The following is a 25,422-nucleotide window of genomic DNA, read 5'->3' on the forward strand; positions in this document are numbered from 1 at the left end:
GCCTTGCCCACCAGCACCCCTCTCTTCCCAGAGTGACTCAAATCTGGGGGAAGCCCAGTCCTCTGTGTCCCTGTCTCACCTGTCCCTCCTCCAGCCTCAGATCGGGCCCACCAAGGCCCAACCTGAGGAGCAACAAGGACAGGCAGCTTCCAGCCCGAGGCCCGATTGTTTTAGGGATCAGAGGAGTTTGAAGCAGAGGGGCCAAAGGCTTGTACAGATGCCCTGAAGGGGGGAGCTGAGGGTGGCTGTGGGCAGCTGCTGAGCTGTCTCCCAGAACACAGCCGGGACCCAACGCCGGGCCAGCGTGTCCCATGGTGCTCCCCAAGGCTGGACTAGCTCTCTCAGAGGGGTTACTCAATGAAGGGGTGAATCAGTGAGTGTGGGAAACATTGGGTTAAATAACTGACTACACTCTGCACAGATGGGTTTCTCCCAGCCTTTAAAATGCTAATGGGCTTTATGAATGGGGTGAAGAAGTGGAGGGAATGGCCAGAATAGGAAATGTTTCCCCAATTCCTCTGAACACAGAAACCTCTCTTGCCACCCCCCACCACCACCACCATATGCCACCTCCACCAGGGGCTTCTGGACCAACTAGTGGCCATCAGAACATATACTTTTAGGAAAGGCAGATTTTTTCTGGGGTAATTTCTGGTTTCCTCAGCCTCCCAGATCCCCCTGCAGCTGAGAGGCAGCTGAGATGGGGGACAGAGGCTGCCTGTGGGGAGGTGGCCACCGGGCATAGAATGTGTGAGATCATAAACTCTGGCCCTACACTGGTGTAGAGAACAGCCAGGCAGTGACTCCTGACCACCCTGGCTCCCTGTCCCCACACAGTCTGGATCCAGGGATGCTCCCAGGTCAGGCCAGGCCATGGGACTTCCTGATCAGCCTCCCCAGCTATAGAACCCAGTCTGGTTCCACTAGACAGTGTGGTGTTAAAAGTGGACTTTGGAGCCAGACTGCTGGGCTCAAACCCAGCTCTGGCAACTACTTATTGAGTGATCTTGAGCACATTACTTAACCTCTCTGTACCTCAGTGTCCCCCAGGATAAATTGCTTTACCATCACTTATTACTACTGTTACTATTACTGTAACATCACCATTCCGTCTGGTCCACACTCCTGCCTCAGACCTGTTGATGGGCTCGCCCAGCATGGGGAAGGGCACCAACTCTGGAAGCAGGTAGACCTGGGTTTAAACCCCAAATTTTAATCCCTTGCCAGCTGTGGGATGTGCGCAAACCACTCCCCCTGGCTGAGCCTCAGTCTCCTCCTGGGAACAAGATCAAGTGAGGTGACTCTGGTGGTGCACTTGGCCTGGGCCAGACACCTTTCATTGCTCAGCGAAGGCCAGTCTCCTTCCCCTGGGCCCCCACTGCTGCTGGCCACCCACTGCCAGGCCTGGCCCGGGTGCCCAAGGCACCATCCCCAGCCTGGCTCCCTCCCATGTGGGTGCAGCCCTCCCCAGGGGACTCTGAGCAGAGTGAGGGGCTCAGCGGGTCCAGGGGAGGTCACTTGGGCCAGCTCAGCCTGAAGAAGCAGGACCACCTTGGCCTCCCTGACAAGGGCTCTGAGCAGAAAGCACCCCCAGGGTCTCTGGAGCCTGTGGGGTTGAGTCCACAGAGCCCTGGATAGAGCGAGAAGCCTGGCTGGATGCTCTCGGCCCCGCGGGACCAGGCCAGTTCCCTCCCCACCTGAGCTCCGTGTCTTCAGCATGCTGGGATGGTGAGCCCTGCCTTACTGCCCCCCAGGGCGGCTGTGAGACTGGGTGTCCAGGAACATGTTGTCCTGCTTCTAGAATAATCCAGCTCACCTGTGCCTACCCTTCTCTTGAGGAGAACCCACAGGCCAAGGCGGCCTTTTCCCAGAAAGTGGGAGTAGGTGAGCTGGCACTGAATTGCTCCCAGCCTCTCCTACCTTCCCTCCTGATGGGTCTCAGTCACCAGGGGTGACTGCATATAGGGACACCCCAGTCCCCACTGGGTTGGGGGAGCCCATGAGAGGAGGCACCAGGCTGTGCTCCCACTGTGCCCACCCCTCCCCGTGCCTGCACTGTGCCTGGCACATGGGCACCCAATAAACACCTTCATAGAAACACTATTAATAATAATATTCCCCGTCTCTAAGGAAGACTCGCCAGGTGCCAGGTCCTGCTTTCCCTGAACTGACTCATCCCCTTAATCAGTACAGGAGGAATGAAGGAAGTGAGGAAGGAAGGAGATGCCTGAGCCTCTGCCCCTGACCATGACCTCTGGCAGCCTCTGCCTCTCCTGGGGTCCCAGTTCCCCAATCTGTACAACAGGGAGTTGAGGGCTTGGACTTGATGGTAGTTCCTTTCCCCAGAACTTTCCAGGGGTCTGTAGTCATGAAAATGTGGTTTCCTGGGAGAGGGTGCCTCACCCAGCCCCTCTACTGTCCTCCCAACACCCCTGAATCCAGCTCAGCAGTTCAGAGCTGTAAGGGGGCTTAAGTTACCGGGTAGAGCCCACTGGCTTCCCAGAGGAAGGTCTGATTAACCCCCTTTTACAGATGCATCCAAGGAGGCCCATGTGGGGACCAGAGAACTGCTCCCAGGACAGGGCCCCTTCCGCTTTCTTATCATGGCTGCTTCCGCCCACACTTCAGGGGGGCACTTCTAGATGGCTGAGAGCAGCCCTGTGGCCGGAGGGGTCCTGGAGCATGGCGGGGGCAGGCCCAAGTGAGGGTCCAGAGAGAGGAGGCCAGGGAGGCGGAGGGTCTGCATCTCTGCACCTCAGCTCCCACCCCCTCCTCCACTGCTACCTGATGGGGCAACAGGAGGGAGGGGAAGGCAGGAAACCACAGGGGCAGCCGCAGGTCTCACTTCCTGCCTCACCCCAGAAAAGGGGAAGGTCCCACAGCCTCCCCCCAAGCTGCGGTGGGGGCTGGGCAGGCTGGCAGCCAGCTCTACTCAGGTGGGTGGATTTCTCCTCCATGCTCCCCTGCTACACACGCCACACTCACTCAGCACTCAGTCAGGGGGCGAGGGGAGAGGCTGAAGTCAATCGTGGGGAAGCAGGAAGGCAGAGTTGTGACCCAGGAAGGATCAGGCTCAGGAAATGAACACCAGGGGCTAAGAAGAAATTCTGTACTACTTCCTTGAGGCTCAGAGAGCCCAAGTAACTCCCTTAAGGTCACACAGCTGATCAGTAATGGATTCAGGAATTAAGCCCAAGTGATCTTAACCCAGAGCTCATCTAGAAGGAGAGAGCCTCTGGTAAAATCTATAGGGACCCTGGATTCTAGGATTCAAGGGCATCAAACTCATCAACGATAAATGAGATTGGGCCTGGAGACCGCTGGCCAAGGTCACGGAGTAACTCTGTGGTAGAAAAGGAAGGACTGGGTTCCACTATCCCCAGGAGGCAGTGGCCCCTCTCGCAGACTGTAGGAAAGTGTCATCTGCAGGAGGCCAGGGCCCACACCTCCACCCCATCCAGCCGGTACCTTGGCCCCCAAGCGCAGCTGGTCGATGGTGTTCTCCGCCTCGGCATACTTGGTGAGGAGCTTGTGGTAGTCCTCCTGCAGGAGAGGGACAGCAAAGTGGTCACCTGCCTAGGGTCCTCGCTGCGAGGCCCCTCACAGGGAACCCACTCCCCCAAAGGGGCTTCTGGGTTCCTCAAAGTGAAAAAGTTCAGTGTTGGGATCATGTATAATGCAGAACCCCACGGGAAAATTCTGGGGTGTCAGAGGCAGCAGGGCAACTCAGCCAGCAGCCCTCCCACCGTCCTGACAATGAGTCAGGGAGGAGGGCCCCTGGGCGGCTGTACCTCGATGCACAGTGACCCCCATCACAGAGGACCACAACTACTCACATCCAGATCCCGTGCCCATCTGTGGGCTCTGTGGGTAGGCCCACATCTGTCTTCCCCATCTCCCTACTTGCAGCTTAAGTAGTGTGTGCTTAATAAATACATTTTAATGGCTGAATGAATGAATGATCAAGGGTCCCCTTGGTAGAATAGAAAACTTGAAAATGACAGTTGCATCTACTCAGAGTCACTATTTGCCTTAAACAAAACTGAAGGGCTTCGTTAAAACAAGTCATTACTGTGGGAAAGCAAGAACAAGTGTCACTGGTCACCTCCGAGGGATGGTAGGGAAGCGATGCATTGTTCTGAAAATGCAGTTAGAAGAACAGAATCAAGCATCTCTCCTGTCTTTCCCATGTGAACAAGACCTTGGTAATCAAATAGTTGATGAGGGCAAGTTTTACTTTACAGAAAATTTCCATCAAATAAACAAAGGAATGATAGCATGAGGCTACTACCATTTGTCACCCCAAATGAAGGACTGGATCAAGGCAATAAAATGGCCATGAGTGGCCACTCACAGCACAGTTGACAGGCCATCAGGCATCCCCTGCCTCCTGAGGGGACCACTCATGATGTGCTCTTGCCTAAAACTCCCTACCTGTGTGGAGGGGAAATAAACAGGTGATTACAACCCGAAAAAGCCTCCAGCTCTACACTGACAGTACGCAGGACAAAGGGACATAGGAAGGGACATCAGAGGTACATCAGCAGGTCCAGACTGTAGGAGACTCTACAGGACAGAACTGGTTCCTTAGCAAATAAGTTACAAGAAAGAAAGAAATTAGAAAAAAGAAAGAAAGAAAAAGAGAGAGGGGAGAGAGGCTCAAAAGATACACTGGCCAAATTCAATACATGAGCTGCGTTTGGACCCTAATTTGAACCCACTGAAACAAACAAGCCATTGCTGAGACACATGGAGAGATCTGAACACTGACGATATTGGATCATATTAAGGAATTGGCGTTAACTTTTAGGTATGATAATGGTAGTGTGGTTATGTGTAAGGGAGAATCCTTATCTTTCAATGTACGCACTAAAATGTTTTTGAATACAGTGATCTCATGCCTGAAATTTGCTTCTGAGTACTCCGGCAGGGTGCGTGGGGGAAGGGTGATGCCATCGATGAAAAAGGAGGCCGGGGGCTGGCTGATGGGTGCATGGGTGGAAGCTGGGTGATGGAAATGGGGGCTCATTATATTGTTTTCTCTCTTGTATATGTTTCCAATTTTTTCATAGCAGAAGTTTAAAACAAACAAACAAAGACCATCCTTGCAGCATGAGTGCGATCACTGCTCTTTTTAAGCAAAGGGCTTGGGACTATCTTCATGGCTCTGGGTACAACCCCCTTTCCAGCAGCAGGGGGCTCCTGGCCCAGCCAGGGCCTTCCCATCCCTACCAGCCTCCAGGCCAGCAGCAGGTGCCTTGGTGACATGCGTAAAGAAATGAGTCCAGCTTACCTGGAGCTGATGGACCAGCCTGGTGGCCTGTTCAGGTGTCTGAAATTCTTGGGGTACCCTGGTGATGGGGTGGGTAGGAGGTGGGTCCTTTCCCAAGTAGGCTTCATCACTGCTCAACAGCACCTCCCGCACAATCTCGGCAGGTGACTTGAAGATCAGTGGTCTGACAGGGTCCTGAGGCTGCTTGCCGTGGCTCCTGGCCTTGGGGGGGCGGTAACTCTCATCTCTGGGGAACCTCACCCGGGGTCCCACCTTGGAGAAATCAGGGAGTGGGTAGTTCAGCTGCCCCCGGCCATACTTGGGGGCATCAGAAGATGAGTGGCCAGCCACAGTGGCTCCCTGCCTGGGCGACGGCCTGTCCTGCCGGGCTGGCCGAGGCCGGGGACTCAGGGGGCTGAGCGCGCCAGTGAATCGTGAAGGGAGCACATTAGGTGATATCCGTGTCCGTTTCCAGGCGTGGTCCCCCGGCTGAGGGCAGGAGAGACTGGTCGTTTCTCTCCTCCATCTGTCTGCAGGACACTGGAGGCTCTGGGCTGGGGGGACTGGGGAGTCCTGGAATTCCGTGGGTGTTGCCAGAGCAACGTTTCCTCCAGTTCTATCATCCGGATTTAGGAGGTGGTGGCTGGGGCTCTGCGGTAAAGTTTCTGCCAGGGCAGTGGGCTGGGGGACATCGGTCTCTCCTTCCCAGGGAGAATCAAGGCTGTCGCTAGGGTGGTCGAGGCTCACGGTCCCACTGCTCCAGGACCTTGCAGAGCTGAGGTCAACAGTTGGGTTGACCTCAGAATGTTCTGGAAGTTTGTCTCCACTGGCTTGTTTGCCAGAGGCCACCCAGCAGCCTGTGGCCTGACTCCACCCCAGAGCCATGGGGCTGGTGTTTCCATTGTCCCCAGAACAGAGACCAGTCTCATATCCTGACTTTGGGGAGCTCTCTCCAGCTTCCTCAGCCTCATCATCTCCGGTGGCCTCATCTGGCTCCTCTTCAATCATGTCCGGCTGAGGAACCTGCTGGGGGAGCCAGGTGAGGAGCAAGTTGGAACTTTCTGGGCTGTCCGCATCCTCTGCTTCAAACTCTGGAAGAACAGGTCATTTCTTAGCACATGTCAGGTCTGGACTCACTGTGGAATGTCGCCTAAGTCATTTCACCCCTCGGGGCTTTCATTTCCTCATCATGTGGCAATGGCAAGACTCCCATATGGCTAAGTACTTACCTAACCACCCCCAGTTATCTCAAAGGTCCTCCAAACTCAAACCTCAAACCTGGTTACCCCCCACCTCCTCGTGTTTCCTGGCTCAGCAAATGGCAACATCATCCCATCCAGCTGCACAAACCAGAGACCTGGGAGGCATCTTTGTCATCTGTCAGCCCTTCACTCCCACAATCCAATCTGTCACCACCACCTCTGACAGAGCTGTCAAACTCACCCACTGCTCTGAAGTCCAGCACCGCTACCTTTCCTCAGGACAACATTGTCCCTCACGTGGACCACTGCAGTAGCCACCTAATCATTTCCTCAATACTCACCTTAACCTCCCATCTGAAAACTCATCAATACCTTCCAGGATACAGCTGAACCTTTAATACTGTCCTGAGGTCCCTGCCTCCTGCCCCATCTCTCCTGATCCATCTCTCTCCAGGGTCCCCCTCAGTCTCTCCCTGCTCTAGTCATGCCACATCCTCTCCCACCACAGGGTCTCTGCACATGCCAGGGTCCTCTTTCCCTCCCTTGGCCTAGTTAACTCCTATTTATCCTTCAGGCATTAGCTCAACCTTGACCTCATCAAGGAAGTCTTCTCACATCTCTCTAACTGGGTCAAATTCTCCCTTTAAAAGTTTTCATTCAGCCACTCACCCATCCATTACCCACTCACCCATCTACCCAACTACCTATCCACTCAGTCACTCACCCATCCATTACCCATCCACCCATTCATCCATTCATCCATGCATCATCCATGCAGTCAATGTTTATTGAGCACCTACTCTGTCCTAGATCTCACGTAAGCCTTTGGGATAGAGCCAAAGCTTCATGAGACACAGTCTGTATACTGCTAGGCACAGACTCTCTGCACCAGATGCACTTTTGTCATAACCCCTTGAATCACTCTCTGCTCCTCTCTGCTCTTTCCCCTACCCTTGGAATCTCTACATCCTTCAACTCCTTAAACTCTCCTTCAGCAAGTCTCTCTTGTTTACAACAGAACACTCAAAGTCCAGAGAGGTTAAGCATCTTGCCAAAGATCACACAGTAGTTCATAGCAGACCTAGATCTAAAACCCAGGTCCCAGCCATGCAGGCAAGTTAGTTTCTGCCACTGGGGTTCATGCAGTGAGAAGAAGAGAGTGGACTTTAGAGCCAGGGAGGCCCCAGGTTCGATCCTGGCCCCTCTGATCCCTCCCAGGGGGCCATGGGCAAATAGCTGACCTCTCTGGCAGCCCATACTCAGACTAGAGGCCAGTCCCTCCTACCTGGAGGGAAGGAGACAAATCCTGGGCTGTGCCTAGCCCTGCACTGGGCACACAGTAAGGATACAGGACATGGCAGCAGCTGTTACATCATAGCAGGGTGTTACCATGTGACCTCAGGAAGAGATGCCTCTGCCCTTCCCTCCCAGTGCATCCCAGTCACCATCCCCTGAGGAAGAGCTCAGAGGGAGCATCCCCTGAGAAGACAGCTCTGGGCAGATCCAGCATGAGGAACTCTGGGTCATGGCACAAAAAATCCATGACCAGCCTAACGGCTCCTCTGCCATCCATGGGGGTGTGCCTGATTGGCAGAATCCTAAGACAGGGGTATTTCATTCATACTCTAAGTGCAACAGGCACCATGCATCAAGCTCTTACTATTCCCAGTGGCATTATTACCCCCATTTCACAGATGGAGAAACCAGGATTCAGAGAGAAGTGACTTGCCAAGCCAAACTAGGAAGTTGGTTTAAGTTGGTCTCAATGCAAAGGGAACAGTTATTTTAGAAAACAAGGGATGTCAACATTCTCACTACTAAATGGGGTTTTATAAAATCTTAAAAATGGGCAAAACCCCTGGACCAGATAATTTCAATTATCAAGGTTATTATCAAATCAATGCGCAAAAATATGCCAATGACATCTATCTCTGCATTACTTATAACAGCATCAACTAGCAACTACCTAAATGCCTAGCAGCAAGAGATTGGCTCAGCAAATTTCAGAATATCCACATCATGGAATTCCTAGTCAGCCACCAGGAATGACTTGTGGAAGAATATTTGATGAGTTGGAAAAATGTTCATATCTATTAAGTTACAAAAAAGCAGGTTATATAGTTTGCAAAATACTGTTCCATAGTCATATTGGATTTGTATATATACATATGGGAAAGAGTTATCTAGATATCTTTTTTAGTTTTTCCTCTTTTTGCTTATGTTTTCTGATTTTTTTGCAATAAATAGCATTACTTATGTAATTTAAATCTTTAACATTTTTAAATTATAGACTTCATAAATTTCAATTAAAAATTTCCTAAAACTCCCTCCCACTATTTGCCTCCCGCCAGAAGGTAGGATGTTTGGGGGACACCACTGTGAGGCTGGGGAGTGAGTCTCACCTTCTTCCGCAGACTCTCCTGATTCAGATCCCTGGTGCCCGTCAGGCTGCAGCTCCGAGCTCCACTCCAGAGGCTGCAGGCGCTGCTGGGCCAGGCGGAAGTCCTCCAGGGGCTCGGGGCTGGTGGCGTTGGGAAGGGGCCCGTCTTCTCCCCAGCTGTGTGGGCAGCTCTCAATAGCATGCTTTTCATCCTCGGCCCAGGCCCAGCGCCGCCGCTGGAGCCCCTGCCCCAGGCCTGGCTCGGCCCAGTGGACCTCTGTCCCCGAGCTGGCCATTGGGCCTGGCCTGCTCTTCACCTGGGCCACTTCATCTTCAGGACATGGAGCTGCCACTCAGGGCATCAGAGTCACTGCTGGCTCCTCTCAGCACCAGCCATCCTGTCTGTGGCCTGTTGGGGACACAATCAAGGGACAGCATTAATCTTCAAATCCCCTCCTTTCTTCAGAACAAGAAGTTACCAACAGGAGCTCTGGAATCAGACAGCTCTAGTTCAGCTCCTGGCTCCCCATCCCCTTGGAGCTGTGTGGCCATGGCAAGTCACCTGCTTTCATTTTCTCCATCAGTAAAACTGGGACAATAGTTCCCATCCCCTCAAGAGTTGTGTAAAATTACCTGAGATACAGGATAAGGGGCCCCGTGACCAGCACACGGGCTGGTGTAGGAGGTGTGCTAGCGATTGTTACCAGGTGCCAGACTCCAAGCATGGGTGCTGGGGGGTGAGGAGGGCAGGGGTCCAGGGTGTAGGCCTAGGAAGTTAGGGAAGGTTCCACTTAGAAGCCACTTCCTCTGGGAACCTTCCCTGACTACCCTCTGGTAATTCAAATTAAGAGTAGGGGGATGGTGAAAAGAGCTTTCCAGCACCCCAAGTAATTGAAAACAGGTACTCAAACAAATGCGTGCACACGCACGTTCACAGCAGCACACTTACAAGAGGCCTACGGTGGAAGCAACCCAAATGCCCATCAATGATGACTATAAACAATTTGTGGTATAAACATATGATGTTATATTAATCAGCCATGAAAAAGAATGGAGTGTGGACACAGGCTACAGGACGGATGGACCTGAGAACACTCCGCTGAGTGAAAGAAGCCAGACACAAAGGTCACACACGGGGTGATGGCACTGATACGAAATATACAGACGAGGCAAATGCATGAGAGAGAGCAGACTGGCGGAAATCAGGGAGACGGGGGGGGGGGGGGGGGGGGGTTGGGGAGTGACTGCTTAATGGGCACAGGTTTCTTTTGGGGGTGATGAGAATGTTTTGGATTAGATAGATGTGGTGGTTGCACAACACTGAATATACCACAAGCCACTAAATAATTCACTTTAAAATAGTTAATTTTATGTTATGTATCACCTCAATTAAAAAAAAAAAAAGCATTCCAGGCAGAGGGACAGCGAGTACAAAGGCCTAGAGGCAGGAGGGGTGACTGGTAGTGGTTTCCTGAAGGCTGTGGTATTGGGCTGATTGCCCGGCAGACAGTGTGCACAAGGAACGGTGGGGGCCAGGCCCAGGGGGCCTCTCAGGTCCGGTTCAGGCCTCTGAAGGGCATCCCAGACCCGGGAGGGCACAGTGAGGTCTGACTGCTCAGGGACAATGAACCAGAAGTGGGGAGCCCAGCTGCAGGGGGACCTGTGGCAGCAGCAGTAGGGCTCCTCCCTACCTGCCTTCTATACTCCCCTCCTTCCCTCTTCCTTCCTTCCCTCTGATCTCTCTCCTTCTTTCCCTGCCCTCCTGCTACGACCCACACTCCGTAGGCCAAGCACCACAGTGTCCTGGAGACACAGAGCTGACAGCAGCAGGCATGGCCTCACCCAAGGAGCTCGCTGCGGCCTCCAGGCTTCGATCTACAGGTGGGCAAACTGAGGCCCAGAGAGCAGAGGGGTCTTGCCGAAAGCCACAAGTCAGCTAGGATCAGACAGGAGTGAAAGGTCACCTTGTGGCCCAGGTCAGGGCTACTCCCTCCATGTAGCAGATACAATTGAGTATAAATAACTCCAGACCTCCAGGACAAGCAGGCCTGTGTTTGTCCCTGCAGCCTCGTGAGTACTTGGGTCTTGGTCAGAGTCTGATTTGTACAGTTGAGAAAAGTCAGCAGGCAACTATTTCTGGAGAGAATGTTCCCCAGGGAACGTTCCCCAGCGAAGAAAGGCGGCAGCCTTCTCAAGGACTGGGGTAGGGACAGGGAACAACATTCTTCCCCTCTGGCTGCAACCTCGGCTCTCTGACAGGCTCAGGGGACTCATCCTCTCCCCGCCTCCGTCTTCCTCACCCCAGAACATCCTCCAGATCACCCTGTGAGTGTCCCCCTGATCCCACTCCATATGCTGTCCCTTCTCTTGCCGGCCTGGGCCACAAGTTTGTGGGTGGTCACAGGAAAACTATTTTTCAGATGAGAAAACTGAAGTTCAATATGGAAAAGTGACTTGGCCAAGATCATCCAGCTGTTTAATGACAGAACAAGATTTGGAAGCCTCTGTTTTGAAAAGCCCTTGGTCTCCAAAACATTTTTAAAATCATAAACATCATCAATAAAAATATATATTTGCTTGCATGCCCAATATACAGGGTGGGACAAAAGCAGGTTTACATTTGTGAGTATGTGAAACAGAGTTCATGCTTGTATTGTTATTAATTATTGTACTTTCAGGGCACGTGTAGGAGACAACCAATAGATGTGTGTCTCTCTCTCATTGATATTCCCCCCCCTCCCTGCCCCTTCCATTCTCTTTAAAAGTCAACGGAAAAAATTACCTCAGGTGAGGATTAACCAAAAAAAAAAAAAAAAGATGCAATAGAAAATAAGTATCTTAAAGGGACATTTTAATCCTTTCCCCCATACTCTCTGGGGGGACTGCACCCCTCTTGGAAATCCCTGCCAGTGGGCCTTAAACTTGGCTACCCTTAAGAATCCTCTAAGAATGCAGACTCCTAGGTCGACCCAAAGAGAGCCGAACTTGGTGGCCATGGGGTAGGGTCTGGGAATCTGCATTCTATTTAATTAATTAATTTTTAAATCCTCACCGGAGGATATTTTTTCTTTGCTTTTCAGAGAGAGTAGAAGGGGGAGAGAAAGAGAAAGAGAGAGAAACAGACAGACAGAGACAGAGACAGAGACAGAGAGGCACATCGGTCAGTTGCCTCCCACATGTGCCATGACCGGGGCTGGGGATCGAGCCTGCAACTGAGGTACATGGCCTCGGCTGGAATCGAACCTGGCACCCTTCAGTCCATGGGCCAGTGCTCTAACCACTGAGCCAAACCGGCTAGGGCAGGAACCTGCATTTTAAACCAGCTCCCCAGGCAGGTTGACTAGACCTTCCGGCTGCTGCTACCATGGCAAGTGAGAGAGGTGCTAAGAGCTGTTGCTTTTCTGTTTCTGAAACATCTGCCTGAGGAAGGGGCTGAGGAGGCGTGTGGTTTTTTGACTTTTTAAAGGTTATTTTCTAGCCATGCCACAGCGCAGCCTGCCCAATCACAGAGGCCTCCAGGGCCCAAAGAGGAACACCCTGTCTCCCGGGATGACTCAGTCTGCTCAGAAATCTCACTGTGACCGGGGACGTTGCACATTGGAGGCAGCTGCGGTCACAGGCTGCAGTTTCACATGGGTGCCCCAGGCCTGAAAACTGTGAGCCTCCCCTGAGCAGAGACTGTGTCTTCCACACAAGTCCTGGTCCTTGGGGCTACGGAGCTCAGGACTGGCCGGTCAGCTGGTCAGCCAACCACCCACATGAGCGCCAACCACATGCCAACCTCAAGCTGGGCAAGGACACGAGCTCACTGGGCTGCTGTAGAGAGAGAGCAGTGGGCCGGGTGTCAGAGCCCAGGTTCCAGGCTGGTGCTGTGGCTCCACGGTGAACCCCTGGGCGGGTTTTCTTCACTGTGTAATGGAGAAAACGCCACCTGCTCTTGCCACGGCCGGGAGGTATCGCCCTGCGAGGGCAAGATGGGAGGTGGCTAAATGAACTTTGGGGTTCCTGGTTGTCTCATTGGCTTCTGAAGCCAACAGCCTCAGAACTGCTAACTCTCTTGCGGTGTCCCATTTCATAAAACAGATATATATTGAGCAAATTAACTTAAAAAAAAAAACAAACTATGGCCACCTATTGTGTGCCAAACACTACACAAGACACAGGAAAGTGTTCCAAAATTTCAAATGAAGGGTGGGGGGACAATACAGAAGATGTACTGAAGAAAGAAGCATTAAGTTGACAAAGAGGATTTGGGGGAGAAGAAGGGGGAAGGGCATTCCAGGCAGAGGGAACAGCATAGGCAAAGGCACAGAAGTCTGAAAGTATGAACAGAACTTGGAGGACTATGGACAGGGGTCCTTGAATGGAGGCCAAAGGCAGAGTTGCTCCAGTCAACCTCCATGAGGGCAGCAGGGCTGCTCCCAAAGAGTAGTGGGGTGAAGGCTCCAGCCATATGAGCTGGGGGTTGAATCCAGGAAAGTCCTGTTAGCACGAAGTCCCCTCAAGGGCTAAGTTGGTGGGCTAAGGGTCCCTGCCAACCCTGGAGAAACTAGCCCCACAAGGAAGCACCAATCACTAGCCTCTCCCTTTGTGTGTGTGTGTGTGTGTGTGTGTGTGTTTTAAATCCTCACCTGATGGCATGCTTAGACAGAGAGAGAGACAGAGGGAGAGAGAAACATCAATGTGAGAGAGAAACATCAATTGGCTGCTTTCAGCACATGCCCCAACCAAGGATTGAACCCAAAATCCAGACATGTGCCCTGACGGGGAATCGAACTGACAACCCTTTGGTGCACAGGACAGTGCTCAACCAACTGAGCCACTCCAGCTGGGCTACCTTGTCCTTCTGTACATCTCCCCCATCCCACCACACCACACCTGCCCCTGGCTCTCTCAAGGGTCTGTGAGACCCTTGTGGTCTCTCTCTCTCCAGCTCCCGAGTGGGTCAGCAACCCCCACTCAGTGGCTTCTCTGTCCCCTCAACTGCTCCGAAACGAACGACCCTTCCCTTTATGTCTCCATCTCCCTGGTTCTCGTCTGTCAGCAGCAGCCATGCAGCCCCCCTCCCCCTCCTCATGCCTTCTGAAGTCCCCTCCCATCCAGCCAGGGCTGTCCAGGGCACCACCCTCAGCCCCCACCCTGACCCTGACATCTCCTGGGTGCAAAATAGAGCTAAAGAGAGGTGGCAGGCTCTTGCAAGACCTCGCAGCCAGGAAGTGCATGCAATCCAGGGATTCAAACTCAGGGCCTGAAACTCTGAAACCAAGTCCATCACACTTGGGGGGTGGGGGGACAGGAGGAACGGGAAGGAAACCCCCTATAACAAGTGGCTGGGCTCCTCCAAAAAAAGCCGGGCCATTGGGGTCAGAGCCCCAATCTTGGCCTCCCTCTCTGACCAGAGGGCAGGGCACAGGCCTGCTGTTCTTAAGGGGTTTCTGACAGTTGTGTAGAAACTAGACCCGTGGGGAGGCATCAGCCACTCTCCACTCCGGATGTACCCTCTCCAGCCCCCAGCCCTCTGCAGCAGCAGCAGAGGCCCTGGGGAAAGGGGAAAGGTGCCCCGGCTGCTGGGGACTCTAGTCCTGCCAGCCCGGAGAGCTGGGCTGGGGCTGCTAGACCATCCCTGGCTCCTCTCTGTGCCCTTAAGTGGCAGAAGGGACCACTCTTTCGTGGGGACCCTCTGTTGCCTCCTACCCTGCTCCTCATCTGTGCACCACGTCTGAGGCCCCTCAGCAGCCGGTGGGACTAACTCTCCATGTGCAGATGAAGGCACTCCAGGCACACAGAGGAACCAGCGCTTGTCCAAGTTCACAGAAATCAAAATCAGAGCTCAGACTGGAATCCAGCATCTCGAGGCTTGAGGAAACCCCCCTAAAATCCACCCTTGCCTGGGAGGCTGGGCTCCCCTCGGCCGGGAGAGAAGTCATACAGCTGTCGAAGCAGCTGCAACTTCCTGGCTGGGCTGGGCTGGTCCAGCCTCCCCAGACCGTCCCAGAGTCTGTGACTGGCCTGTCCAGAGGGAAGGCGGCCTCCCCTCCCCTCCTCCGCTCCCTTACCTCTCTTGGGTTTCACCATCCTGCTGGCCCAGGCTCAGAGGACCTGCGTGTGAGGTCTTTGTTCCAAACCTGGGGAGCCCCCTGCCTCCATGGCGCCCTGGCCCGCCTCCAGGCGGCTCTGCCAGCCCGAGCTGCTGCTCGCAGACAAGCATCGCTCCCCACCTCTCCCCGCCCCTGCTGCGGCTGAGGCCGCCTCGCCTAGGCAGGAAGCGCCCAGCCTGATTTCCTACAAGTGTTTGTCAGAAGGAGGGGGTTTGTCTGAGTGCAGAGGGAGAGTGAGCAGGAGGAGCTTAACCCCTTGCAGGCCCTCTGCGGGTCTGTACTGCCCAGGAGAGGCCTCACAGAAACTTCCGATATCAGGGCTTGGGGCCATCGCAGCTAAAATACAGATTGAGGAGATTAAAGCCCAGAGAAGGTCAGAGGATTGGCCAAGGTCACTCAGCATGCAGAGCCTGGAAGGCAGCCTCCAGCAGCTTCAACCCTCTAGGAGTTTTTTCCATAGCTCCTACCCTCTAGGGTGCAGCCTTGGCCAAGGCTCTCTCGCTCTCTCTAGGCCTCAGTGCCCATCTCTACAATAGAAGTTCAGACTGGATCCTTGCTTGGCATCCTTCCATCTCTGACTCCCCATCCTGTCTGCCAGTATGCGAACCCAACATCTCAGTGAGGCTGCAATGATTCCTGCCATCCCACCCACAGTCCTTGCCCCAAGCAGGGCCCATAACTACAGCAGGATTCTCCAGGCACATGGACGTAGAGAACTGGCTGATCAGGTGAATTTCCCCTGTTGTTCCCAGGTCTCATGAGAAGGCAAACTGCCTTTCTCCAAGCCCCCCTCATTCCATTCATTCACTTGACAGGTACTTACTGAGTGTATCCTGTGTGCTGGGTGCTTTTCAAGGTGCTGGGATATGGCAGGGCTCAAGACAGGCCAAACCCTGGCTCCACTCTAGTAGAGACACAGACAACAAACAGAGAGAGAGATGTGAACACGACAGAGGGACAGGATGGAGCAGTGATCCATACCCCAGGCTGCTTTTGGTAACACTGTTGCCTACGGCACTTGCAGATAAACAGAATCTGTCTCTGGGTATCAGAGATTTTACAGTGTCTCAGGTGACTGGGATGTGTGCCCTGGTAGGGAATCCACGGGTCAGAGAGTAATGGGTTGGGGAGAAGAATAGAGAGATGGCCAGAAAGGTCTCTGTGAGAAGGTGACATTTGATAGAGAGACTGGAAGGAAGAAAGGGGCAGGAGCTAGCCACAGGTGTAGTGGGTAAGATGAGAACCAGCTGGGCTTCCCCTGAGAACGGCAGGCTGCGTACCCAGAGAGAGAACCAAGGGGCAGAGAGGCAGGAGCCAGGGTGGAGGGGCAGGCTCACACCCAGTCCCCATGTGCATGTGGTTCCAACTCAGGCCCTGCTCAGGACCCAGGGATTCTGATTCAGGAAACAAAAAGAAAAGAGAAAAAATTGTGTCTCTGTATTGTCAAAAAACACACACACAAAAAACACAGGTAATTCTGATGGTGGGAACCACCAGTGTGGAGAGAAAAATGAATCTTAGGGTCAGCGCAGACCTGGGTTCAAATCTCTTGCTACCTTTGTCACCTGTGAACCTTCATCTCTCTAAGCCTTGGTGTCTTCATCGTAAAACACGGATAAGAGGAGTAGCCACCCCCCAGGGCTGCTGCCAAGATTGGGCCTGGAACATGAATGAATGAATGAATGAACTTTCTCAAGATCAGCCTGTGAGTATCTGGCAAAGCCTGGCTAGAACCAGGTGCCCTTATCCCAGTTATCACCCCTCCTCCCTCCCCCTCCCCGCCTTTTACCCACATCTGGGTGATGGGGCTCTACCCCACAGCCCACACACTATGGAGCACAGCCAAACCCTAATGAGGACCCCTCCCTGCCAGCTCTGGTGACCATGTGGGCCATTGTGCGAGGGGCGGGCTCCCCTGACACCCTGTCACTCACTCACTCTCCCTCCTTGGCCATTAACCCAGGCAGCCAGGTGGCTGCCACTGCCAGGCACGCCCGTGGCCCCTGGATAACCCTAAGCCCATCTTAGGGGCAGCTGCCTAACACCAAGGAAAACAGCCTCCCATGCACTCTGTGCCGTCTCCTTACCAACCCCAAGCCTTACCAACCCTCTGCTCATTTGGTACCTTCTCCAGGCACACAATCTCCACCCACAGGCCAAATTCGACTTAACCAAAGCAACACGCTCAAAACTGAGCTCATTCTATCCCACCCTCCAAACCCAGCCCTCCCTAGTTGGCCCATCTTTCACCCAGGCGCACAAGCCAGAACCGACCCGGGCGCCATCCGGACTCTGCTCTCTCCCTCACACCCATAACCAATCTCTCATCAACTCCTGCTGATTTTGCTTCCTAACTCGCACAAGAGCCTGCTGCGTCTCTGCATCCGCGTGTGACCTCCTGCAACGGCCTCTCCCGGAGAGCTCTCTGTCCTGCAGTCTGTTCCCCACCCTGCACCAGAGGGCTCTTGCCCAAACAGAAGTGACCAAACACGGCCCCTCTGTGCTTAAAACACTCTGAGAAAGAAACTGCCCACTGCTCTGACAAAGATGATGAAAATCCACGGCCTCGCCGCTGCTCCTGCCTCTTCTCCCTCTACCCTCCCCTTCCCTGGGTGGCTCCTGCCACAGGGGCTCCTTGCTGTTCCTGGGACAAATGAGCTGCGCTCTGGCCCATCACCCAACCCCACTCTTCTCCCGGTTAACTTCCAGGCCACCTGTAGAGCTCAGCCGCAGGTGCCCTCCTTGGGGACTTACCATTTGGAATTAGAAGTTAAGTCTGTCTCTGACAATGGGGAGCTCTGTGAAGTGCCCAGAAGTAGAAGCACAGTAATATATGATGGATGAGCTACTGAGTCTAGCCAGTGGCCCGAGCCTGCCTTGTAACCCTCACAACAACCCACGGAGGCAGGTGTGACATCCTCATTTCCCAGGTGGGTAAACAGAGGCCCAGAGAGTCAAGTCACTTGCCCCTGGTCACAAAGCTGGTGATGCCGTTAGATTCAAACACACAAAGGCCCAGCTCTTAATGACTACACTTGGTGCTCCTGCTGTTGCAGCCTCTGGAGATAATTAATAACCCGGGCACGATAAAATCGGGAGTGGAGCTTATTACCAACTAATTGCAATTCAGTGAGCCCATGTTCTGACCTCAGAATGAGACTCTGGTTCTGCACAGAGCCTCTCTGCTTCCTAATGTGCTTTCGCATCCTTCATAACACTAGATGCTGAAGAATAGCCCCTGGGAAATTGGCAAGACAGGAGTATGATTCCATTGTACAGGTGGGGAAACTGAGGCCTAGAGATGGGGAAGAGATTAGTTCCTGGTCACCCAACAAAAACAAAAAAATAAACCAAAAAAAACCCTTTGGCCCCATTGCTAAAACTTGAGGACTTTCATCAGAAGCATGCCCACCTGTGGCTACGTCTGTACAACCCTACCAGTCCTTACCACAGGAGCCCAGCAAGCCTTTGGCCATTCGTTCCCTCCAGCCCGGGGATCATGATGCCATTTCTCACCCACTCTCCCACTATCCACCCACTGAACCCTCTCCCCCCCTCTCCCTCAATCATTGCTGACCCTCACCTAAGTGCCCAGCACATTCACCAGACTGGAAGGTGAGCCTGTGGTTCTCCAAGCCCCTGGTGCAGTCCAGGACACAGCCCAGAGCCCAGGACCTGGATGGGCATTTCTTGCTGATGTGATAAGCCCTGGACAGTCAGTCAGTCACTCCATCATGTATCCTGAGAGCCAGGGGGTACAGCAGTCTCAGTCATCCTGGGGAAAACCAGGGGCTGGCAACTTCAGGGCCCTGGGAGCTCTAAAGTGGGGATAATTCTGACTTTAGAGCTCCCAGGGCCCTGTGTTATTTCATCCTCAACACCTCCTTGAGCTCCCATTTTCCTGAGAAAGAAATGAAAACCCACCCTAAGGTCACCCACTCCTTCCTGCCCAGGTGGCTGATTTACCCCTGTAGTTAAAATCCATAGGGAGTCCGGGGCTGAAAGAAGGTAGGTGAGGATTTCCAGAGTGAACCAGAAGAATGGATAGAAGCCTGGCTTGAAAAGTAGAGACCCAAGTCCCAGTCTGAGTGACACTGGACAAATGCCTTCCCCTTCCTTAGCTTTGAACCTGGGGCTTAATGAGATTATCCCTGAGGTTAGCAGAAATAACTTCCCAGCACTAAATCTCCTGGGTTCTTTGATTTCACTTGTCCACACAGGCAGAAATGCCATGTATATGGGAGGCTGCAGGGATTTAGGACACATGGGCATTTGGGGTAGTCAGAGACCTCCAGGTTCTCTCTTGAAAGCTGTGTGGCCTTGGGCAAACTGCTTAACCTCTCTGAACCCCTGATTCCTTACCTATAAAGTGGGGATAATTCTGACTTTAGAGTACCCTTGGGATGATAAATGAGACTGTGTGCCTAAAGTCCTGGCCCAGGGCCCAGCTGGCACAGAGTTCACACATAAATGACTTTGGCCATATCCATGAAATGCCCAGATGGCCTGCTCCCTGTAGGACTGAGTTTAATTTTCCTGGATCTGGAGCTTCCCCAGTATCAGCCACAGCTCTAGTTTTGGGTCCTATATACAAAAAGGGAGAGCAAGCCCTCCCAAGTGGACAGAAATGTTGCCATTCCCCTGTCACCCTCTCCCTGTGGCCCCCAAACCAGTTCTGGGGGTCCCCACCCCAAATACTTGAGAGGAGGAAACAGGCCTTTCTCAGCCAACCCAAACATGGGTTATGAGGAAGGTGTGGCCATATTGAGGAAAAGACACACGTGTGTGCGTGCACACTCCCAAATTCATGCTCCATAAAGAATCAAACAAACGAAAGGGTGCACGTGCCAGGAGTGCTCTGCTAATGGCAAAGCTTTATTGAGCACCTATCATGTAAAGGCCTCTCCATGGATTAGGATCTCATTATTTAAGCCTCATGCCAATCCAAGGTAGGAATTACTATGCCCATCTCACAGGAGGGAAAGCTGGGTATGAACCCAGCTGTCTGAATCCAGACAGTAAATCATCATCACTTTGCAACTGAACCTGGCAGCAAGTGAAAAGATGGGAAACAACTGCAGTGCCCAATAACAAGGGATCATTCAATTAAATTTTATTTCCACTCAATGGAATATTATGCAGCTATAAGCAGTCCTATTGTAGAAGAATATGAAGTGATGTAAAAAATGCGATATGGTACGTGAACAAGCCAGTTATAAAAAAATATATATCTAGTTTGAGCCCATTAAAGGAAAAAATAGTAACATGTGGAGGAAGGGAAGGGAAAAAGGAGAGAGAGGCGCTCCAAAATGTTTTCAATAATTATTACTACATAGAAGAACTAAGGTAAGTTTACTTTTTCCTTATGTGTATTTTCTAAAAATAACAGTTGACTTAAAAATAAGAGTAAAACGAGCATTTACTGTTCTTAAAAACAAAAGGTCTGTGTAGTGCTTCATTCTGGTGGGACCTTGGGCACGCCCTCCCCAGCCTCCCTGCCTATGCAAGCAGGGCAGAGCAGCTGAGCTCTTTGAGGCCCTATGCAGCCCTGACATTCAGTAACTCCCATCCCACATCTTCTCTCTTCCTCTTTTTAAACTCAAACTATCTGTTCTTTCCTGCACGTATAGCCATTATGCAACATGTAGGAGTATGTGAAAATCACAAAAAGGAAAGGAAGCCATTCAACATAGTATGGCATGGCATGTGCTGTCTGATTGGATCCTCATAACCAGGCATTTAACAGATGAGGAAAGGCACAGAGAGGTTACACAACTTGCCCCAAATAGCACAGCACATTAGAGGCAGAGTTGGATCTGCATCCACAAGTAAAGTGTTACCTTCCAAACAAATCACTAATGTAGGGGGGCTGAGTGCAGTCTCTTGGACACTGATGCCCTTCCTGGTCCTCAGTCCTTGGCTGTGTGGTCCCAAGATTCCAAAAGACTGACAGCTGGGCATCCCACTCTGGCCTTGATCAGGGGCCCCACCCCCAGAATAGGTAGGGTCAGGGGACGTAGAATGCTGGCTAGGACCTAGAGGCCAGTGCTGGCCCACCCCTGGGAGCAGAGGGTCTCTCTCCAAAACCATGGTGGAGTTTGGCTGGCACTTGGAAAGGAAGATCAGTTAGCCAACATGGGACTGTAGGTTAAAAGGGAGGAGGGATCGAGAAATTAATAATGTAAAGGTATGGGGGCAGGAAGGCCTGGGTCCAGATCTGGTAGCTCTGACCTTAGATATATTTCTGAACCTCCCTGGTATCTTCATCTACAGACTGAGGGTAACACTTTCCTCAGGGGCGTGTATGGAGAGTAACAGCACAGTGTGTTTGCAGGGCTTAGCACACAGGGGGTGCTCAGAACACAGGAGGGGTGCCCTTAGTCTCTTCCTGGCTCCTCTGGTCACCTAGAGCCTCTTCCCAGTTACCCTGCCCCGACTCACCCTCCGATCTCTTGGGCACATGCTGCTGCATAAATCTTAGAGTATCATTCTGGTCAAGCCTTTCCCTGCTTAAAGACCATCTATGGTTCTATCACCTTCAGGTTAAAGGCCCCACATTGTGGCCTGGAATTCAGGCTTATCCGGACCTGTTCCCAAGTCAGAGGGCTGCTACACTGCACAGCTGACAGCATAGGAGCCTCATCCACAAAAGTTGCCTTCCTAAACTCCCACTTCAGGGAACCTGCAGTGGGGTGTGGGCATTCTGACCTGGCTCCCCTGGGGCCCTCCTACATGGCCAGGAACCCTCAACTCCTGGCTGCCATGCAGAGCAAGGCTGGCATTCCATCTCCCAACACCCTTCACATGCAACTCTCTTTAAAAAAAAAAAAAAAAGAAAAGAAAAAAGAAAGAACAAGCTCTGACTTGTGGTATTTACTGATTTCCACAGTGTAAATGCCCCTATTATGGCCAATTTCAAGTTATTAACGTGGTATCACTGAGCACAGCAGTGGGAAGAGATGCGCTCAATCAGCTCTCACCAGATGACACATCCCTGCAACATCCCAAAGTAAGGACCACAAGTCCCAGTGAAGATCTGTGTGACCTCAGGTGAGTGACTTAACTTCTCTGAACCTCAGGCTTCTCATTTGTAAAATGAGAAAAACAACTGCACCCACCTCAGGGCAACAATGTGAACACTAAGTGATATAATCTAGGTGATCAACAATGTACTAAACACCTGCTATGAGTAGGGTTCTGTACTGGGCACCAGGAGGGTGACTAGTGACAAGGCAGACAAGGACCTCACTCCTTGCAGTAAAACCGTGGCACAATAGCTAGAATACAGCACTTGATAACCGTTAATGTTGCTCGTCTGTCCTTTCTCTGGGCTTCAGTTTCTTCATCTCTAGACTCAGAATGTGGGATGCACAAAAGTGTTTATGATGCTACTTCACTTAAGCCTTAAAGTGGCACAGAAGTGGGCATTACCATTCCTATTTTACAGATGGGAAGACTGAAACACTCAGAACTGAAGCCAGGCTGAGGATTTGAACCAAGTTCTTCTAACACCCAGTCTCCAGATCTGTCCCACGTCCCAGGACTGAGGAAGCATAAAAAGGACCTGGAATTCAGCTGGTGATTCAGCTGGATGCTTTAAAAAAAATACTTCCTTCACCCCCCCTTAAAGGATAAACCAAAATGTCCTTGGCATGTACCAGTTTCCAAAATACTCTCTCAGCGTGACAGCCTCACTGCCTGGGCCATTCACAGGCTCTCTGGAAACCCGAACCCTGGCGCCCCCGGCAGACTGTGCAGGCTGATGGGAGCTGATGAAATTTCTTCGCAAGAATCAGCCCAAATCACATGTTTCAAATGAAAACCGCTGGACGTTGGGAGGCAAAGGCCCCACATGGGCACCTTCTCCCTCCTGCAGAAGAACTGAGACGGTTCCGGGGACTAAGCCCCAAACACCATCAGGTCCACTTCCCTATTGGTAAGTAAGCCAGACTCAGGCCCCCTCAAACAGATGGGCAGAGCTTGTTTTCTTGACAAAACAAGACCAACAGCCAAAAATTAAAATCCACCAACTCTAAAGGAGGCGCCTGGAAAATTCTCTTGGGAAGTCCCTGTATGTATCTAACCTCAGTCCTTCATACTTCGGTTTCAGCCAGGAACAATGTCTCTTTTCACTGCAGCCTTGCTCAGCTTCTCTTGTCAGCTTCAAAATAGCCTCGGTTTGTTATCAGCAACTTTCCTTTCCAACTTTCTCACTCAGAAGCAGGAGCCTTTGAAACGTAGGCAATGACCCGCTCCAGTCCGTCATTCCTTTCTACAAAAGCCGGGCCAAGGAGTCTCATCCAGGTCGCACAAAAAACTGGCCCTGGCCCTGGCTCTGCGCGTGCCAGCCCCATCAGGCCGCGGAGAGGCCAGCTCTGCACCTGCCCTGCTGTGCCCCACTTCTGGGCCTCAGTCCCCCATCTGCGTACCAACAGAGTGGCCTTTCTGTGGCCCCTCCCAGTCCCTACGGCTGTCGGAGCTGCCCATCCCCACGCCGGCCCTGGCTCTACCTCTCTCCCCCTGCCGAAAAGAGGAAAAGAAACTTGCGTTAAGGCGTCCGGGAGGGCGCGCGCTCCGAGTTGCGAGGGTGCGAGGCTGTTGCCGGGAGAGAGAACCTCACACAAACCCCATGACAGAAAAGTCCCACCTCCCCGTCGCCACAGCTACCCGGCAACACCTCTAACCCAAACACGGCCCGCGGCCCCGCCAAGGACCACCTCCAGATTCCCAGGGGACCCCTCCCGTCCCAGCGATCGACCCCAGCGGGAGGCGGTGAGAAAGAGGCCAACGCCCCCATTGTGCGGAGGTGGAGACTGAGGCCGGAAGGGGGAGGCAGCCGGGTGTGGACTCGGATCCGACCGTCCGTCCAGGACTCCCTCCCATCCCCAGAGCGGCGGCCGGTCTCCTTCCCGTGCGCGTGTTGTTTCCACGTGGGAGCGACCGAGGGCGGCACCGTCCCTTCGGACTGGGGCCCGTCGGCGAGGTTCACCCTCCTTCCCCATTCCCCCGACCGAGAAACTGAGACCCAGCGAGGCGCCGGAACCCGACCCGGACCCACCGCGAGCCCCTCCCCGCCTCTCACCTGCCGGCCGCCGCCGCGCGGGGTGGTTTCCTGGAGTTGAGCGGCAAACAAAGGCCTCCAATCCGGGTGCGGGGCGGGGCGGATACTTTTTGCATAATCCCCGAGGCGGGCCCTTACGGGCGGGGTGCAGCCCCAGGGGGCGGGGTCTCGGAAGCTCCACCAATCATAGAGAGGCGGCCGCCTGCGGCCCGCCCCCAGGGACTCGGACGCAGCTCCGCGACCGAAAATCTCCAGTCCCCGAGGTGGCGAGCACCTCCCCGCGCCCCTCCGACCGCGGACGCCGGGCTGAAGCCGGGGGTAAGACGTCTGTGCAGGGCCGCGGTGAGGGAGAAGCCCGGCTTCCACCGGGGAAACGCGCCGCTTCCTAACCGCAGGAGAAACATTGTAGTAAACCTTTCTCGAGCACTCTGTTGGGGGGGGGGAGCAGTCCTGCAGAGAAGCAACAAGATCGTGCCCAGGGTCCCGCAGGGGATACAGGGCAGAAACCACCCACTGTCCACGGCCAGCGCACCCTGAAGAATGGCTGTGTAGGGTGTCCAACCGGCCCAGGCTCTTGCCCCGGTTCTGCCACCGGCTGCCACCGAGCTTCAGGTAAATGGGATTTGTAACTCCTGCCTCCCAGCGTTGCTGAGGGGAGTAATTAAATAAACATGGCACCAGGCCTATAAGAAATAAGACAATGGAACTAATTTAAAGAATTCCACGAAGATTCGTACTTCGCAGGGGAGATTAATGGGCCTGGACACAAGAAGTGACATTCCCAAGGTCCTGCATCCAGCTGTGTTGTAGCCCAGTTCTTTCCAGTCCCTACACACATATCTAATGGTAGTTATAGTAGCAGCTTCTATTCACTAAAGGCCTCTGACCCAGGGGGAAAAATTGTTAGCAAATTTACAATAATTCACAAGTTAGGTTAGTATTATGCTCCCCATTTAAAGATGAGGAAACTGAGGCTCAGGTTGAGTGACTTGTGCAGGGTTACACAGGCAGGAAGTGGTGGAGGTGGACATTGATGCCAGGTTTTAGACACTAAGGTGTGGACTCTTTGAGCTGTGCCTTGTTCTCCGTCCTGTACTCCTCACACTGGGTTACTCCAACCCCCACCCTGCTTTCTCCCAAACAGAGAGGGTTCCAGGTGATTTGAAGGCCAACTTGGCACTTGCTTGGGCAGGCCCCACCTCAAACCAAAAACTTGCCACCTTTGTCTTCTAGCAACACACTCTGAGATTCTCTAGCCGTACCTCCCCCTCCAGCTCTGGTGTCATAAGTAAAGATGTTAGGGCCACAGGTCCACTTGTGGCCAGGTGGACCTCTGGCCCCCTCTCACAATATTCAAAGCTGCCTTAGCCCATGGTATTGGGTCCTTTCAAAAGACAACATGACATGCT

General features: G+C 53.0%; 1 protein-coding gene across 4 annotated transcripts in view; it reads right to left on the reverse strand.

Moving 5' to 3' along the window:
- The window catches only part of AKNA (AT-hook transcription factor), a 50,535-nt gene extending 26,482 nt beyond the window's left edge, over nucleotides 1-24,053 (reverse strand). For 3 of the 4 annotated variants that reach the window (XM_081152534.1, XM_081152533.1, XM_081152531.1), the window contains exons 1-4: nucleotides 14,911-15,073; nucleotides 8,877-9,263; nucleotides 5,294-6,363; nucleotides 3,469-3,543 (exon numbers count right to left, since the gene is read on the reverse strand). In XM_081152534.1, the coding sequence (XP_081008660.1) occupies nucleotides 3,469-3,543; nucleotides 5,294-6,363; nucleotides 8,877-9,150 (1,419 nt within the window). In that variant the 5' untranslated portion in view covers nucleotides 9,151-9,263; nucleotides 14,911-15,073. Of the gene's footprint in view, nucleotides 1-3,468; nucleotides 3,544-5,293; nucleotides 6,364-8,876; nucleotides 9,264-14,910; nucleotides 15,074-15,775; nucleotides 15,857-24,034 lie in introns of those variants that run through there. The other variant, XM_081152532.1, reaches the window with a different exon arrangement.
- Nucleotides 24,054-25,422: the final 1,369 nt, after the last annotated feature.

This window comes from Miniopterus schreibersii (genome assembly GCF_964146895.1).
Source record: "Miniopterus schreibersii genome assembly, chromosome: 11".
NCBI classification, from domain to species: Eukaryota; Metazoa; Chordata; class Mammalia; order Chiroptera; family Miniopteridae; genus Miniopterus; species Miniopterus schreibersii.